The 20,268-nt window shown below is 35.0% G+C and overlaps 1 protein-coding gene across 4 annotated transcripts in view; it reads right to left on the bottom strand.

The window, feature by feature from the left end:
• The window catches only part of DNAH7 (dynein axonemal heavy chain 7), a 350,205-nt gene that overhangs the window by 75,099 nt on the left and 254,838 nt on the right, over positions 1–20,268 (bottom strand). For all 4 annotated transcript variants that reach the window (XM_079132564.1, XM_079132563.1, XM_079132565.1 and 1 more), the window contains 2 exons: positions 5,953–6,107; positions 28–218 (listed from right to left, as the gene is read on the bottom strand). In XM_079132564.1, coding sequence (XP_078988690.1) covers positions 28–218; positions 5,953–6,107 — 346 coding nt within the window. The remainder of the gene's footprint in view (positions 1–27; positions 219–5,952; positions 6,108–20,268) is intronic.

Below are 20,268 nucleotides of genomic sequence, written 5' to 3' on the forward strand. Positions count from 1 at the left end.
AAAGAAACATTCATTTTAGATACCAACCTTTACTGATGTTTCAGGAAGATAATGAGGATTTCTTAACTTGGTAGTAATATAGAAACGGAAGTCAGGAGCATATTCAATTGTAGCATCTCCAAGCCGGATACATACACTCCCGCCCTGTTTAAATGTCTGTTTTAGTAGAAGAGGTTCCAAGACAGGATCTAGTTCTTCTCCAACATTTTCTAGCATCACTGGAGTAAAATCACAAGAAGAATCTGCATGTTATTTTAAATATTGGTTATAAACATTCAACTCTCGAGTTCTTTCAGCTTCCTAGATTGCTTCTGTTCCTAGTCCTCTATAAAATGATTATTTTTTCTTCCAAGTATATGAAAATGATGACAAAACAATATTGTATGCCTGTGGGAAGGTCTGAATTGGGGGTCTACCTGGTCATCCTGCCTGCTTCCATACCCCAGAGTCAACCAGACCAGCCAGTCCTGTTGGAAACTCCTCTGCTGCCTGCAATTCACTATAAAACCAAGTATGATAGTAGTGTAGTCTATCCATCTGTGACACCAGAGAAGAAGCATCTCCAGTTGTGATTATTTAAATAGTGATTGTATTTTTAATTTAACAAATCTTGTGCTTATTGTAGAACAGCTGGAAAATATAGGAAAGGTATTAAAGAAGAAATTAGAAAACTACTTTTGAACGGATTTTCTTAATCTTTCTCTCTACTCTCCCTTATTTTATATAGTTGATTCATACTATCTACAGTCTATGGAAAAATGACACAGAAGTATATAATTACTGAAGAAATTATTTTTTCCTCTTCAGTATTTTTATTCATCTTTTCTCACACAAAGTTGAGGCTAAGCAATATTTTGAATTTTGCATCCTAATTTTATTTTGCTTTACATTATAGCACAAATATTTCCCCATGTTATTAAAAACTCTAACAAACATATTAGTGTTCTCTCATTTTGTAACTTTCATTCTGTTATTTTAGATTTGGATTTTTTTTTCAGTTCCAAGTAATAAATAGTATTATATTCAAAATTTTGTGTTTCAAAATATTTTCTTCTGAGAGCATTTTAGAAGTGGAATCCCTGAATAAAAATTTGGTGATGTCATTAGGCTTAACATATTTGCCAAGTTAAAATCCAACATTTTGCTGTTGGGGTGTTATCACAGCCACACTTGGATACGGGTACTTTGTAGGAGTCCCTTGAAAGACTGGATATGTAATCTGGATGGGAAAGAGGGGGTTAGGGCACTGAGATGATAGATAATTGGACCTTTTTTTACATATATATTTTTAGGTGTAGGTAGACACAATACCTTTATTTTATTTTTATGTGGTGCTAAGGATTGACCCAGGGCCTCATATATAATAGGCAAGCACACTACCACTGAGCCACAACCCCAGCCCCTAATTGGATCTTTATTGCAGTGAAAGTGCAAAAATATTCTGCTCATCCAATAGATTATTCCTACTTCTGTTTTCATAAAAATGTTTATTTTTCACAGTTAAATAATATGAGTACATCATAATATATTAAATACATCAATTTTCTATTGTTTCCATTTCCCAGTATTATTAATAATGCTACAGTGAGCATCTTTTTCAATAAACCCTTGTGTTCATTTCTGATTATTTATAAGGTTACAGTCTGAAAAGTAGAATTAATTGTCAACTGTTAGGATCATTTTAAAAGCTCCTGCTATTGCCTGACTACTTTCTTGAAAAGCTGTAGTCTTCTGAGTTGCAAAGAGTACTCATTTTGTTGTTTGTTTTTAAACCTATTTTTACATAGAATCACTGTAATTACAAATACTGGACATTGTGTGGGCATTATATTTTCTCATCATCCTTATAACATTAAAAACCATGGACTATTGTTACTCCAGTTTTGCAGATGAAACAAGCACAGGCAACTGAAGTAAATTTCTTGGTAAGATAGTTAGCAAATGACCAGAGACTTGACATAGCAATCTGGGCCCTTCTATCACTCTCTTAACCACTATGTGATACTGTCAGCACTAAATACTGACTTACATATATACAGGTGTGCACGTGTGTGGGTGTGGGTGTGAATGTATATTTTTGTGTGTGTATATATATATATATATATATATATATATATATTACATGCGACTGTTACAATTGGATAGGTAAATGGATTCAGTAGGTGAAACATTAAAGTTTGATTTTGGGCACAGGGTGTTTTAGGGGCTCTTTGAATATACTTTTTCTTCTGGAAACAATCTGTTAGTATATTTGCCCACTTTTCCACTGTAGGGGATGCTATTTATAGTGTGTCCATTTTTAAATGTCAGAAATCCCAAAGCAATAGTTTTACCAACAAAAGGGAATGTATATCTCATATACAGGGAAGCCTCAGAAAGTGCAGGGTTGGAAGGTCTGTATATCTGAACTGTGAGGGATCCAACTTCCCATCACCTGTTGTTTCACTATTCTTAACAGGTTGTTTTAATGTCTTTGACCAATATGGCCTTTCAAATCACATACACATACTACCATCAGATAGAAAAAAAGAAGCAGGATCTTTTAAGGATACTTACTGAGAGTCACAAACAGCACTTTCCATAATTCTATAACAGTACTTTACGTTTAAATCTATTGGCCAGAACATAGTTATCTGACCAAACCCGACCATAGTCAGATGACTGTATATACAACAGAGACTAGGGAATATAGGAATTTGAATTGTATCTTACAAGACAAAAAAAAAAAAAAAAAAGAATTCACCAGATACATGGAAGAGCTCAGAGAGAAACTGAGATTTGAAACAATGCTATTAAGTATTGCCTGCTCCCAAGTATTTCCATCTTCTAATTCATATTTCATCTGCAATTTCTGCCTTTCCCTTTAAACCAATAAGCTTCATGAAAGCAGAGACCTAGTTTGTTTTGATCCACTGTGTTTTCAGTGCCCACCACAATTCCTGCTACATGGTAGTTGCAAAATAAATGTTTATTTTGAATGAACAAACGAGCAAATGAAAGAAATATTAAAACAGAATGAATTTTGCATCCTTGATTTGTCATACAAGAGGGAAAAAGTAAAGTTCTGGGAGATAAGAAAATAAGGAAGGTTGAGATGCGATGGCTTTTGCTATTAATGAAGATTTTTCCCATAGATTCAATGGAAAATCACTCAAAGATCTTCTATACAAATTGATTTAACAGTGAAATTTATTTGATTAATATTATATGCACACTTTATCCTTGGATAGAGATAATGCAGATGAACTTTATATTCTAGAACATTGGCTTTCAAGCTTTTTTTTTTTAAAGCACAATACTTTTTCTCAAAGAGGATCTTATCTTAAAACTCAATATAAAAAAAGAAAAGGGAGACCTGGCTTTGGTTGAAGTAGAAGCAGGTAGATGAAGTAGTCAAAAACCTCTGCTTCTCAACCCAGCCTGCCTGTGAGGGACAATAGATCAAAAGTCGCTGTCCCTGAAGAGCTAACATCTAACGATAACTTCTTAAATGGAAGAGTCTTTAACCACGTGTGTTTTAGAACTATATCACTAGCTGATTCTTTTACTTGATGGTTAAATATAAAACAGCTGTAAAAATCTATCCTCTTTCTTTTTCTATAAGAGATTAAAGCTTTTTACTTTTGATGATTAATGTTAGAAGACACAATAAATAAATCATTAACCATTTCTAAAATAACTCTTTTGAAAATATAGGTTAATTCAACCAAAAGAAAGTCTTGCTTGTGTGATATGGTAAGTACATGACAGAGGCAGAAGACTTGGAGGTTAGTTTTAGTGATCCTCTCCCCTTAACTGGCTGTACTAACTTGGTTCAGCTATGTAACATCTTCTAACACTCCACTTTCCTCATTAAAATTAAGTGGTTGGAATATTATTGGATTTCAAGTTTTCAATGTCACAACTCAAAAGACATGCATTTTAAATCTTGACTCAGTATACCTACTCATATAAAACTTAAAAGGTTTCATGAATTAATGCTTATCCTTCCTCTGTATTATGCTACCTACTATGCTCTATTGGTTATAACCCAGGAAACTGGTTTTCCCATGGCTATAACTCATAATGTGAAAAAAACACTAGATAGGTCATCTCTATGGTTCTTTCTTCTATTCAATTATGAAATTTTACCTGCAATATATGTGACTGAGATCAGAGAAATCTCCAGAATGCCTAGCAGATGGTAGATGTGCAATTATCATTTAATTCTTTTATTATGCTGAGAAAATTATTTGGATATTTTTATTAAGTAATTTTGATTATGTAAAGTATTTAAGGTGCCAATTCTTCAAGAAATCAGATTCTTCTGAGTTTTTATGGTGTGTTACCTGTGCATTTCTTGTTACATTTTAAGACAATCCACATAAGCCACCTAGTAAATGCTCAGCAACAACAACAACAAAACACAGGGCTGGGGATACAGTTCACTGGTAGAGTGTGTGCTAGCACAAGACCCTGGGTTTGATACTGGGTCAAGGCTTAAAAGCACTAAAGGAAACACAAACACACACACACACACACACACACACAAAACATAAATTCAGCACTTATCAGATACTGTTCTAAGTATCCAATATACAATAACTAATTTCTTCCTTATATTATATGGTTAAGATATGATGAGGAACTGAGTCACTGAAGCAAACACTGAGTGGCAGAGGAAGGTACTCTGAATACAGAAGGCTGCATCCCTGCCCCTAATAGTATACTGGTCCCAATAAGAGCTAGTGATAAATAGCCACATTCTATTTTTATTATAATGATAAACATTCATTTTATATATACATATAAAATAAATATATTTATTTATTTTCCTGGTGTTAAGCAAAAATTTTGATAATAGAGATTATCCACTCTTATTGAGTAACTTCTAATTGTCATACTATAAGAACTATTGCATAGTGGAGTAACTACAGATAATGATAATGTACTATAAGTTTTTTAAAAGCTATAGAAAAGGATTTTGAATGTTTTCAGTATACAGAAATGACAAATGCCTGATCTGAACATTACACAATGTATACATGTATCAAAATATCATGTTACCCCATAAATGTATATAATTTTTATGTCAATTTAAAAGTTAAAATTTTAAAAAGACCAGCTGAATGAAATAATGTGTGCATGTACGTGTTTACATAAACACAAAATTTTATAGATATAGATTTTTTTTCATTCATGCTTAATTTAATAGAACCTAAAATTATATTTGAAAATGGACTCTTTAGTATGGAAAAATGAGATGCCTCTGACTCCTGGTGTGTTTATTATTATTCTTCCATATTTTACTAGCTTTAAAGCAAGTGGGATTTGCTGAAATTGTCCTGGAGTCAAATATGTTGTAGGTTTGTAAGTGTTCACATTTATTTGGTCAAAATTTGATAGGCTGTATGAATTTCAAAACATGACTAATAACCCCAATTAACTCAAATAAATAAATATTCCCTTTTTTTTTGACAATTGTGACATCTGCATAAGAGGTTGATTTAAAAATCCTTGTCATGTTTCTAATCTTTCCACTATAAATGGCAGATACCGTCAGAGATGTAAAATCTTCCCTGTAGAAATACTGCAGGAAGAATAAATAGAATTTTGTATTGATGTTATGTTAAAGTGCTATTGGCAATATCAAGTGGAACTTTTAATTGCAGAAGTTGAGAATGAATATAAAGAGAATGAATGAATGGCAAACAACCCTTAAGAATTAAAATAGCTAAGTTGGAGAAGCATCAAAATGAAATTTTGACAAAGAAAACCTCCTAACCTTCTGGTAGGTTTATAATCTCTAAAGTTCTCATTTGATTATTAATAATTAAAGAGATTAACAAAGTTGCAACTATGGTGAGTTTGAAACAGATATATTTTTTTAAAAAGAAATTATCTACATGGTTTTGGGTTAATCGTGTCCTCTCTAGGTATTCGGCTATGTATGTTTGTTATTCAGATACATACCAGGAGTGCCAAACTGGATGCAATTTTCCAGAGTTCTGACATAGTCAGGGTCATTTAATTTAATTAGGTGAAGACTATTGGCTTTCTCCATGTTCTTGATCCATTTATTAGCCTGACCTTGTGGATCTATCATCAGTGGCCACCTTCTTGCATTCCTGAAATGGAGGAAAAAAGATGATGTTAGTCAAACCACAACTTGTTTTCATGCTATTTCATTATGAATGCATCACTTCCTTAAAGTTTATCCTTTGTAACAATATTTTACCTTTTATTACTAGTAATGATGCTCTTAAAACAGACACAGATTGAATGGGCTACTACTACAAGAACCATCCTGCAAAGTTAACAAAAGTTCTTTTACTCATTTTGGAAAATCACATCTCTAAATGTTAATAACATGTTTGAAAATGTTGAGAACATATATTTTTCCTCTCTCTCTTAAATCTAGGTCATTAAAAGTTTAATAACCTAAAGAAAAAGTGAAAAGAATAATTTTATGTCATCTAACCTTCATAATTGTCATGGACAATGCAGTATTACTATTACTTTTGATTTACTCTTTGTTTCAAACACTTGTATGTTTAATGTCATCTATGTAGATCATAGTATATTTGCCTAGTGATTGTGTTTGATGGACAGAAACATATTTTTTGACAGTCAGGGGGTCTGCACCAAGGGAATGCTTATACTTTATTCTCCCTCACATCTCCCTGTTAGTGATAAGAATGAAAGCAGTATCCCATGAGGAACCATTTATTTCCCATGGTTTGGGTAGTCACAGAGAGTTAAGTAGTATCTCCCATCACCAAATAGATGCAGCCCCAGTTTCCTTTCTTGTGTGAAATGTAATCAGTTTTAAGATTACTGTGTTTTTTCTTTTTCTTGGAAGTTTTGATAAACACAAGTCATAATCCTAGTCAATTTCCTAACAATACTGTCATTAAAAATAAGCAGAGAAAAATCCTACAGAACATCAGAAGAGTAGGAGAATAAAAGATGAAGATGATTAAGAAATAAGAGATGGTGATGGAACTATATGATATATTCAATTCACTCTTATTATAACATGAATTTAGAATGTCATTGAATAATTTTTCTCCCCAAATGGAAGACATTTTTTACCACAAAAGTTAAAGCCTGATACAAACATGTAGACTGAATGGTCAAAAGACAGTCCTGCTCTTCAGTATCAGCATTATATATTAGGCTACATAGGTAGTCACAAGAAAATACCAAAGGCTGGTTGACTTAAAGAATAGACATTTTGGGCTGGGGATATAGCTCAGTTGGTAGAGTGCCTTCCTCGCAAGCACACAAGGTCCTGGGTTCAATCCCCAGCACCACAAAAAAAAAAAAAAAAAAAAAAAAGAATAGACATTTTCTCCCCAGCAGCTGGGGAGGCTGAGGAAGGAGGATCACAAGTTCAAAGCCAGCCTTGGCAACTTAGTGAGATTCTGTCTCTTAACAAAATATAAAAAGGACTGGGGATGTGACTCAGGGTTTAAGGACCCCTGGGTTCAATCCCCAGTACCAAAAAAAAAAAAAAAAAAAAGATATTTTCTAGTAGTTCTGGAACCTGAAAAGTCAGAATTAAGACATTAGCAAGCATAGCTTTTTCCAGTGGCCTATCTCTTTGGCTTGTAAATGGCAGACTTCTCCATATGTCTTCACATGGCTTTTTCTCTGTACAAGAACCCATGGTTCTCTCATTCTGTAAGGTTACTAGTCCTGTTAGATTAGGGATCTTCTCTTAGGCCCTCATTTAAACTTAAAGTCCCTCCCCAAATGTAGTTGCATAGTAGGTTATGGCTTCAAGATCTGAATTTGAAGGATAGGGGCATAATACAGTCCAACACATTAGTTATACTCAGGAAAAAAAGAGACCAAAAGATTAGTGTAATATTTTAGACCCAATTAACAAATTGCTATGGCTTGGATCCCCAGGGTCATGTGTTGAAAGCATGGTCTCCAGTGCAGCAAAGTTCAGAGGAGAAAGTTTTAGGGAGGACTCTAGTTTCATGATAGCTGATGGACTGCTGGGAGATGGAACTTAGTTGGCAGAAGTAGGTCACTGGGGGTGTGCCCTAGAAGGGCTTATCTTCTTCACAAAACTTTCTCTCCTTCCTGGCTGCCACGAGCTGAGCAGCATTCCTCTCCCATGCCCTTCTGCCATGATGCCCTGCATCACTTCAGGCCCAAAGAAATGGATCCAGTCAACCATGGACTAATACCACTGTTACCATGAGCCAAAATAATTTTGTTTTTCCCAGGTTATTTGTCAGCTAACACACTAATTAAAACAGAATCATAGGCTTATGAAAATAAGAGGGTATAAAAGAAAATTTGAAAGAAAGATTACATATATGTAAAAGTTTTCATTGTCACCTTTTAAAAATATTTTTAGGTTTGGAGGTTTGTGAGGGTTAAATGGCATTTACGCTTCCTTAAAGAAATTGAATAACCCTCTTCTTCCTGTTGCTTTCACTTTTTTTTAAGCCATAATACCCACGTTCATGCTGTTTCTTTGTCTAAAATATACTTCTTTCCCATCTTTTCATGTTCAAGTCCTACTCATCTTTCAAGGTCAGCTCAAAAGCTATATAGCCCACAAAGCATTTCTTGATCTCTTTTCTCTCTGAACATCTTTAGCAATTTAGTTATATTGCATTTATAGTACTTTCACTGGTGATATGCTATTATGATAATTATATAATTCCTTAGCTACAGCAACCAACCAAATTTTATTTTATTTATTTATTTTTATGTGGTGCTGAGGATCAAACCCAGTGCCTCACAGGTGCAAGGGAAATGCTCCACCACTGAGCTACAACCCCAGCCCAAACAACCAAATTTTATGGTCCTTCAAGGGGAGGGTCAGGTTTTTTATTCATTATTTTTTCCTACATCAAATTAAGTTTGTATTAAGTGATCCACTGATTTGCAAACACCAAATGAATTAACTCATTCATAAAATTTAAATTCTCTAAGAGATATTGCTGCACAGAAAATACTTGGTTCAATGAATAGCATTTCCAAATCAGAGGAAAGAACTTCTGATTTTGTACAAGAAAAGTTTATCACATTATAGCCTCTCTCTTGTATTGATTACCAAAAAAACAAAACAGAACAAAAAAAAAAAAACCTTTGTACAAAATATAAAAAACACTTACTCGCAGATTCTAGGAATAAATAAAAATAAATAGAAGGAAAGTCAAAAACCCAAGGAATGGCCAATAAGGAATTGGTGAGGTTCCTGGATTATTTTTCTTTTCCTTTTTTAAATCTTCTGCCTTAATGGGGCAGTATTCAGCAGACATGGGGAGCAAAAACTCAAACTAGAGAAATGAGAAAAAGGCCATATGTGAAGCAGAAAGTGTGCGTGTGGGGGAATCTACGTGCTTTTGTTGTTGTTTTCTCCTTTTCCAAGGTTAACCTCACAGAGCTGAATTACCATGGTAGAAGCAAGAAGCGGTGCACCTACCAAAATCACTGAGCAAAAGCCATCTCTCTGGATAGAAGAATTAGAATAAGAATATTCTGTTACTCATAGAAGGGGAGGGGAATTCAAGTATTTCCCCCTTTTTCTCTTGCCTCTTTGGCCAAAGTGTTGACAAGAAATTATACAATAGTGTAAGAAAATAAAAATGAAAGAACTCCATCATTTTGGCCAGAAAAAAAATGTAGTATACATATCTGCAGAAGACCTGAAGACAGAACTCATTCACTCTGTGAATGAAGACTTAGTCCTGGGCTCATTGCCCAAGTTGTGCACTCATGCAACCCACCTGAAGCAAATCAAAGGCTCTGAACTGTGACATAAATCCAAGTTCCAGCTAACTGCTTAGTAATGTGTGCTGACAAGAAGTAACAAAGAGCTTTTCAAATCTAAATTGACACTGGAAACGCTGTCCACTGGAGGAAAAACAGAAATTGTTAAAGGACTCTAAACTTGAGTCCTTTAACTGCAAAGACAAAAATCAATTTTATCCAGAGGATTTTAACAGGACCCAGGGTTTTGCATTCAAAAGTTTCAGAATATAATCTAAAATTACTTGACATACAAAGAACCAAAGAGTCATTAAGTATCAAAGAAAAAGAAGGTTGAATTAACCGAAAAAATTATGACTTTAAAGCAGATATTATACTAATTCTCCATGAGAAAAAGGTGAATATTGTTGAAGGACATAGATTGCAGGGAGCCACCCATGGCCTGTAAAAAAGAACCAAGCTTGGTTGAACTGTTAGGGAAATCTGGCTTCAGGAACTCAGAGTTATGGAAAATTGTTGGAGATTGCCTGAAGCACGTGGTTACCCTGCATTGGTTCACCTCTGAAGCAGGAATGTAGGTCCTGAATATGGGAATGACCCCCTAGAGCCAAATGGCTTGCTTAACTCTGCCCAATCCTGTTTTTCACAGAAGCAGCTCCTACCAGTCCCCTTTGATCTATACCTCTATAAATAAAGAAAACTTGGGCTGCTTCATTTGTTAGAGCCAGACCCATCTGGACAGCTCAACCAGTCACACCCCTATTCTAATTGTGTCTCCTGTCATTTTTTTCTGATAAATAAATTTCTTAGCTATTATTTCACAGCCAGCCCATCCCTCTGACAGGAATACTTTTCCTCGCCCACATGGGATGTGCAACAATAATAGATGTTCTAAAGTATAGAAATAGAAAACCAAATGGAAATTTTAGAACTGAAAAATGTAATATCTGAAATAATAATTCCACTGTATGTGCTCAGTAGTGGAAAGGAGATGACAGAGAAAATAAGCAAACTTGAAGACATATGAATCTAAAATGGGCCAAATTTGAACAACCGAAAGAAAAATAAGATTGGAAAAAAAAAATGAATAGTACCTCAGAGACTTGTAGAACAATATTAAAAGTTTTAGCTTTCATATCATTTGGGACCCCTGGAAATGAGAAGAGAGAGAGATAGCACAGAAAACTTTTGAAAACAATGACTGAAATGTTCCCAAATATGATGATACATAAGAACTGAGTTTCATGAAGCTCAAAATGAAGATTCTCAAAAAAACTCACAACTAGACATACAAATAGTTGAAAACCAAAGGTTTTATAAAATAGTTTTGGAAACAGCTAGAGAAAAACATGCTATTTATATGCAATAATTATTCAAAGGGCTGAATATTTCTGATTACAAATCACGAAGCCGGAATATAGGAGAACATCCTTAAAGTGCTGAAAGAACTTGTAACACAAATACTATAAAAAAAAAAAATTCTTTGGGAATAAAGGTAAAATAAAGACATTCTCAGATGAAGAAAACTGAGAAAGGTTTCACCAACAGACCTACTTCCAACAAACTCTGAAGTTCTTTAACTGAAGGGAAGCAATATCATGAGGAAACTTGAAATTTTAGAAATAAAGAATAATAAAAAGTATTATTGTAAATATAACAATTTCTCTCCTTTTAAATTATGTATAATTGTTGAGGCAAAAATATTAACACGGTCTAGGGTGGAGTTCAATGTATGCTATATTAGGAAACAGAACCATTAGGATTTGTTTATTTATTGTGAAGAATTGGCTTACACTAATAATGAGACTGAGAAGTCATGGTCGTCAAGTTAGAGAATCAGGAATGAGGAATGTTGCTAGTGTAATTCAGTCCAGGTCTGAAGGCCTAGATCTGATGGTGTAAATCCCAGGCAGGGGGATGTAAGTGAAGTTATATGTCCTAGCTCAAGCAGTCCAACAGGAAGCAAGAAAGATAAATTCCTCCTTCCTCTAGCTTTTCTTCTGTTCTGGCTTTCAATGGATTGGATGATGCTCACCTACATTGGGGAGGGCAATTTACTCCACTGATTCTACTAACTGAATGCTAATCATATCCAGAAACATCCTCACAGGCACAACCTAAAATAATGCTTAATCTGGGTATACCAAGGTCACTCAGGTTGACACATAAAATTTACTATCACATATGCAGAGATAATCCAAATGACTGCTATAATTAGATTGGGAAAGTTCTTATTTAAAAAATGCAAAGCATTATGGTGGAACAAACAGTATATAAATGAAAATGGAATACTAAAAATAGAAATTATTAAAATATTTCAAAAGAATAGAATATGAGATAGTAACGACAAAATTAGATGTAAAAACAAAAATAGAATAATAAAATGATAGAGGAAAATTAAACTGTATTAATAACTAGCTCGAGAGTAAATTGTTTAACCACACTAAAGGAGATTATCAGATTAGATAAAAATACAAGATACAATTATATACTCTCCATAAGACACTTTAAATGTGATAATATAGTTACATTAAAAATAAAATGTTGGTACAAAAATACCATGCAAATACACATCATAAGAAAGCTGGACTGGCTATAATACTATCAGAATAAGTAGATTTTAGAATACAAATAATTATTGAGATAAAGAGGGACATTACATAATGACAAAGAGAAAAGATGACATAGTTCTAAATGAGTATGTGTTTAACAAGACAGCTCAAAAGTAAATGAGCTAAAACTCATAAAACTAAAGAGAGAACAAGTAGAAAACCAATGAGGACATGAACAGCAGTTATATAACTCAATCTAAATGAGATTTAATGAGCTCTTCACCCTGATAACAGCAAAATGCATATTTTTTCAAGTGCACATGGAAAATTCACAAATATACAATATATTTATGCCATAAAACAAACCTTAAAAATTTTTAAACAATTGGAACTATACAAAGTTTGTTGTCTGAACATAACAGAAATAAAGAAGAAATTAAAAGATAAAAGCAGAAAGATACCTGTTATGGTGTGCCCAAAAGCTTGCTTGTGAGATAATGCATGAAGGTTCAGAGGAAAAATGATTGGGTTGTGAGAGTCTTAACCCAACCAGTAAATTAATCCCCTGAGAGGGATTAACTGATTGGTAATTGAAGTGATAGGGTGTGCCTGGAGGAGGTGGGAACTGGGGACACAGCTTTGGGGTATATATTTGTATCTGGCAAGTGGAGCTCTCTCTCTGCTTCCTGATCACATGTAAACTGCTTCCCTCTGCCACACTCTTCTGCCATGATGTTCTGCCCCACCTCAAGCCCCAAGGAATGGAGCCAGCTGTCCATGGACTAAGATCTCTGAAACTATGAGCCCTCACATAAACTTTTCTTCCCTAAAATTATTCTGGTCAGATCTTTTAGTCACAGCAGTGAAAAAAGCAGACTAAAACAATACCTTAAAGAATTCCAAATATTTGTAAATTAAACAATCATGTTTAAGTAATTTATGAATCCAACAGGAGCAAGTCTCAAGAAAATTTTTAAATGTAATGAAAATTAAAACCTACCAGAGCTGGGGTTATAGCTCAGTGTCAGAGTGCTTGCCTAGCATGTGTGAGACCCTGGTTCGATCTCCAGAGCCATAAAATAAAATAAAATATATCAAAATTTGTGCTATGTGTCTAAGCAATACTTAATGGAAAATGTACAGCATTGAATTCATAGATTAGAAAAGAAATACAAAATAACAAATAGGAAAATTCTTAAAAATTGATTTATGCCTAAAGCTACCAGAAGAAAAGAATAAATTGACAGAAGAGATTATCATTACAGTTCCTGTAGACATTAAAAGAAGGGTAAGGAAATATCACAAACAACTCTATATCCATAAATTTGACAATGTCGATGAAACTGACCAATTTCTTAAAAGATTAAAAACTACTCAAATTCAGAATTAAGAATAAACAGATAACATTAATAGACCTATTACTATTTCAAAAAATTAATTCTGGGGCTGGGGAGGTAGCTCAGTCGGTGGAGTGCTTGACTTATAAGCACAAGGCTCTGGGTTCGATCCCCAGCAACCCCCCCCCAAAAAATTAATTCATTGATAAAACCTTTTGACAAAGAAAATCTGAAGCACAGATAATTTCTTTGTTCATTCTAATTCTACATAATCTCTTCCAGAAAATATGAGAGAAGGCTTCCTAATTCCTGTATAAGGCCAATAATACCCTAAAACCAAACTATATTAGACAGTACAACAAAACAGATCACTATTCCTCATGAATATAAATGTAGAAATCTTCAATAAAATATTAACAAACTGAATCCAGAAATATATAAATACGAGAATAAATTATGACCAGGTGGAGTTTATCCTGAGAATGCAATGTTATTTCAACATTCAAAAATCAATTAGTATAATTTACCATGTTAGCAGACTAAATATAAAAAATGACAAAAAAATTTTACTAGATACAGAAAAAACATTTGTCAAAAGGCCCTCAGCGAACTAGCAGTAGGATTTTTTCCCCAATAAAAAGAATGTACAGATGCAATTAAAAAAATAGAGTTAATATCATATGCAATGGCAATCTAACCTTAAATTGGATAGGCAACAGTGTCTTATTTAATCATCTCTGTTCAACATTATCTTGGAAGTCATTGTCAGTGTAATACACCAAGAAAAAAAGTAATAAAGGGCATAGAGTTTAAAAAGAAAGAAATTAAAGTGTCACTATTCACAGACAGTATGATTTTCTACATAGAATATCCTAATGAACTTACACAAAAGGTCAAATGAGTTTTAAAAGTTTGCCAGGTACAAAGTCAATAAGCTAAAATTGTTTCCAGAAAACGAAAATTATTTTCCTAGTACTAGCAATGAACAATTGAACAACAACAAAAATTTAAGTAATATTTACTAAATAGCACATGAAGATTTTTTAAATATCATGATACAGAATAAAGAATCTAGCAATAAACTCTCAAGTATATATGAAGAACTGATTTTCAAAAAAGATAAAATATAAAATTTGATGAAAAAAAGGATAATGTTTCCAACAATATGCTGGAAAGATGATCATCCACCCCCTCCTCTGTGTGTGTGTGTGTGTGTGTGTGTGTGTGTAATTACACAAAAATTTTTGTACCCAGTTAACGACTATAACACATATATTTTCACTAAATAGTACTCTCATTGTAATGTCTTTTGGTTAAAAGATAGGATAATATTTGTGACTTCAGTTTATAATGTTTGTTTTTAAAACTTTGGGGTTGCATAGAACAACATATTAAATGAATAACATCGCAAAGGTGATACTCTTTAGGGTAGATAAAGATACTACTAGTTTCTAGAATGAAATATGCCAATAATTATTGCGTAAAACTATATGCAACAAATATGGGCTTAACTAATCTCACTCTTTGGATGAAAATTCTGAATTCAAAATGACCAAGCATTCTATTGTTGACTTCTTTTCCATCACTATTTTGTACATATTGACAAGAAAATGTTTTTCTCCATGCAATCTTTCCCTCTCATACTTCCTCCATCAAACATTCTCGAATCCATAAATTCTTTAAAACCAGTAGTTTCCAAATGGGAAATGAATTATTATAGTACTCAGTTTTCCAGGTTTGGGCAATGCTTGTTCTTTTGTTATTGTCTAGAGAGGAGTATTATTTGGTGCTCTTCAGAGTTTTTTGAAATCACAGATTTCTAACAGTGATAATACATGTTCACAGCAGTCTTCGCAGGAGGACACGTAATTTGAATACACAGCAGTGATGTATTTCAGAGAATTTTTCTATTGCCTCTTTACACACACACACACACATACACAAAGATAAAAACAGATGAAGTGGAAGTTAGCAAGATGGCTGAATAGAGGTCCCACACATCCCTACATCAGATATACAGCTACAGAGTAAGGTGAATGACTATTGGAGAACACTAGGAAAGGAAGTAGAGAAGTGGAACCCTTCTTAAATCCAGAAACCTGGGACAGCAGTGTAGCAAGAGAAACAAAATATCCCAGCACTGAATCCCCTGCTCCACAGCTTGGGGAAGGGGAGTCTCCCCTTGACAGCGATAAAGATGAAAGAGAGTTCCAGACACTGGTAATCCTAGCAATTGGAAAGTTCTACAGCCCTTGCAGGCTTCTGGCCTAAATAGAAAAGAGGACTGAAAACTGAACAATATGAAAAGGAATTCACTTTATCTCTCCGAGGAGGATGCTATAGCCTGGAGTCATCTGGAGAAGGGACCTATTGTCTGAATTTTAGACTGCTCTTGGGGGTCAGAAAGCCCTGCATGTTCCCACGCATGGGTCACCACAGACATTATGCTGCATTGATTCAGTGTGTAACTGCCTCATGAGACAGACTTGGCTTGGTGGAATAACTGATAAAAACTCACTGAGTACTATACATGGGAAATAGATGTTGAGATGTGGAGGAGATGAAGGTACCATCCACAAGAACCTGCCTTCTGAGCCTAGTGGTACGACTGGCCACATGTAATCTTTCATGGGTGCTGGGAATAAAAGCAGTTGTCCACATAGTTCTCACTAATATTCTCCCAGGACCACATGAGCACCTGTCACTATCAAGGTGAGAAAGAACTGAGTTTCCATGGCTCCCTGACCCACACAAGCATGCTGTGGCAGTCTCTGGTAACACCATCACAGCTCCAGTTGTGGCCACATCCCCAAGATGAACAGCCTAGGAAGGTTCAGAGAAATTTTGTCCAGGGTCTATGGTTGTGTTTTGCTCCACCTTAGAGCAGGCTCCACCTGCAACCCACTCCCACTCAATCCCTAGAGGGCACTATAAACAACAACAACAACAACAACAACAACAAAAATGGGGAAGAGTGGGGAGAAAAGCCCCCTTTGACACCCTGCTGTCCTCCCTTTTTGAGGTGCACAGGCTCCGAAAGTCTGGAAAAAAAACTTTGTCCAGCACCAGACACATTCCCCCTTTCACTCTCTCCTTCAAGTTCCTCAACTGAGAGAGAGTTTCAGACTCCAGTTATGACACACTCCTGCCCAAGCTCTGGTGGGCATTACAACTGAGAAACATCTGAGGAGAAAACCCTCCAGCCATCACACCATCTCCAGTCATGCATAGATAAGAAGGGACAAAGTTACACTCCAGGGAGAGCATGCCTACAGGGGCAGCAAAGAATAACACAACTTTTCCTATCTTTATACCTATAAGGGTCTCCATCTTTTTTGACCCTATACCTTATTTGATCACATACTGCTAACAATACTAAGTATGAGTACCACAGAGTGGGTACTGTAATTCCTGCCCCTTCTTGTGAAAGAGAAGTCTAATCAGAGAACAAATGTTTAAAGCCTCTCCCCAAGACTCAAGCAGCCACTACCAGTGACCCACTCAAGGAACAGAGAGCTACTAGCAATAGTACCTGAAAAAGCTCCCATCACCAGATAGAGCCTACCACTCCCATCATAGGAATAACCACTCACTCTCCAGTCTGCACCACACCTGCCTGAACTGCTAGTGTCCCCACTCTTGTGCAACCTACAGACAGTGGATCTCTCTGACTTTGATACTATATCCAGTGTGCCAAACTCACTAAAGCCAAAGTAGTTTCTGAGAGGTTAGACTACAGTAGCCAGCTGGAAATAAACTCAACAAACAGTTTGCATCCATTTTCATAACAAATTGATACTCCAAGACACACAGAAATCCACTTACTAAGAAGGCCATAACAAAAAGTGGTACTGATAATCCATTTCACTAAATGACAAGTCTCAACATATTAATACAAGAAACATTAAAAAACAAGGTAATATGACACCTCCTAAAGACCAAACTCTCTAGTAGCAGATTCCAAAGATGTTGGATTAATTTTTAAGAAAACTTAATGAGATCTACAAGAACATAGATAAATAGGTGAAGGAAGTTTGGAAGACAATGTAGAATATGAATGTGAAACTCAGCAAAGAAAGAGATTTTCTAGCGAACCAATCAGAAAGTTTGGAAATGAAGAACTCAATACGTTGGATAAAAAATTATTTTGAAAGCCAAGTGCAGTAGCACATGACTTTAATCCCAGTTCTTTGGGAGACTAAAGCAGGAGAATTACAAGCTTAAGGCCTGGCTCAGTGACTTAGAAAAACTCTGCCTTAAAATAAAAAACATAAAAAGGACTAGGGGATGTAGCTTGGAAGTAGTGTGTCCCTGGGTTTACTCTCCCACCAAAAAAATATTCAAAAGGAAAATTCAGTTGAAGCCAGGCATGGTAGCACATACATGCCTACAATCCCAAATACTTGAAACACTGAGATAGGAAGACCAAAGTTGAGGATGACTTAGGCAATACATTGGGACCCCTCTAACAATTTTAAAACAAATTTAGATGAACTCCTTAAATGCAGACTAGATGGAATATCACATATAGACAGAAATGAAGAAAAAATAAGGAAGAATGAACAGAGCATTAGGACATTGTTATGGTTTAGATATGAGGTGTACCCCAAGAGCTCATGTGTGAGATGATGCAAAAAAGATTAGAGGTGAAATGATTGGGTTATAAGAGTCTTAACTTAATCAATACGTTATTCCCCTTATAGGGATTAACTAGGTGGTAACTGTAGGCAGGTAGACTGTGGTTGGAGGAGGAGAGTCACTGAAGGCATGCCTTTTTATATATTTTGTCTTTAGTGAGAAAAGAAGTCCTCCTCTGCTTCTTGGTGACCATGTCCTGAGTTATTTTCCTCCACTATCCCTTTCTGCCACGATGTCTGGCCTCACCTAAGGCCCAGAGCAATGGAGCTAGCCAAGTATAGACTGAGTCCTCTGAAATTGTCATTCCCCAATAAGCTTATTCTCCTCTAAAATTGTTCTTGTCAGGTCTTTTGGTCATAGCAGCAAAAAGTTGACTAAAACAGAAATTATTAAAAGATCAAAAAACTGCACATGAGCATACCTGAAAGGGGAACAGTAAAGTTTAAGGGCATAGAAAACCTATTCAATGAAATAATGTCAGAAAACTTCCCTATTATGAGGGATGACATAGTCATCCAGTTATATGAGGCCTATAGGACCCCAAATAGACATAAGCAGAAAAGGCCCTCATGACCTGATAATTTGATAAGCAAATTATCAAAAATTCAAAACAAAGACAGAATTTTGGAATCTCAAAGAGACAAGCACCAAGTCACATTTAAGGACAACCCAATTAGATGAGCAGCAGATTTCTCAGAAGAAATCCTACAGGTCAGGGGGCATGAAATGATATATTTCAAGTCCTGAAAGAAAATAACTGCCAACCAAGATTCATAACCAGCAAAGCTATCCAAAAGTGAAGGAGAAATGACAATAAGACAAAATTAAGGGAATTTATGACCACTAGACCAGTCTTACAAAAAATACTAAAGTGAATTCTCTACTAAGAAGTAGGGGAAAGATAATCACTCTCAGAGGAGTATGTGAAATTATAAATCCCACTATAAGAGCAAATAAACAAATGGGAAGTAGAAAAGTTTCAACATTATAAATACAGTAAACCAGAAAAGAATCAAATGTTATAGTACAATAAACCATTGAACCATAAAGATGACTGAGAAAAATAACTGGCCACAGAATATTCAAAACAACTAGAAGAAAAAATCAACAAAATGATAGGCCCATTTCCATACTTTTAATTAATAATTCTGAGCATAAATGGTCTTAATTCTCCAGTTAAACAATACAGACAGACTAAATGGATTTAAAAACAAGGCTTAACAATATGCTGAGTACAGGAAATTTGCCTATCAGTCAGGACACAGAAAGACTGAGTGGAAAGGTTAGCAAAGTGATATTCCAAGCAAAGAGAATCCAAAAACAATAAGAAGTAGCTATACTTATATGTGACAAAACAGATGGTAAGGAAAAAAAAAAAAAAAAACAGTAACAAAGAAGTCAATTATATCATGATCAAGGGATCAATTTATCAAAAGGATATAACAATTATTTAGCTGCACCCAAATAAATACAATTTTCTCATACTAGACAAAGGTGCCAAAAATATGCAATGGAGAAAAGACAGCCTCTTCAACAAATGGTGCTGGGAGAATTGGAAATCCATATGCAACAGAATGAAACTAAACCCATATCTCTCACCATGCATGAAACTAAACTCAAAATGGATTAAGGACCTTGGAATCAGACCAGAGACCCTGCAGATTATAGAACAAAAAGTAGGTCCAGATCTTCAACATGTCGGCTTAGGACCAGACTTCCTTAACAGGACTCCCATAGCACAAGAAATAAAAGCAAGAATCAACCACTGGGATAGATTCAAACTAAAAAGCTTTCTCTCAGCAAAGGAAACTATCAGCAATGCGAAGAAAGAGCCTACAGAGTGGGAGAATATCTTTGCCAATCATACTTCAGATAGAGCACTAATCTCCAGAATCTATAAAGAACTCAAAAAACTCTATTCCAAGAATACAAATAATCCAGTCGACAAATGGGCTAAGGAAATGAATAGACATTTCACAGAAGAAGATCTACAAGCAATCAACAAACATATGGAAAAATGT

Source organism: Sciurus vulgaris (assembly GCF_902686455.1).
Source record: "Sciurus vulgaris genome assembly, chromosome: 3".
Taxonomy (NCBI): domain Eukaryota; kingdom Metazoa; phylum Chordata; class Mammalia; order Rodentia; family Sciuridae; genus Sciurus; species Sciurus vulgaris.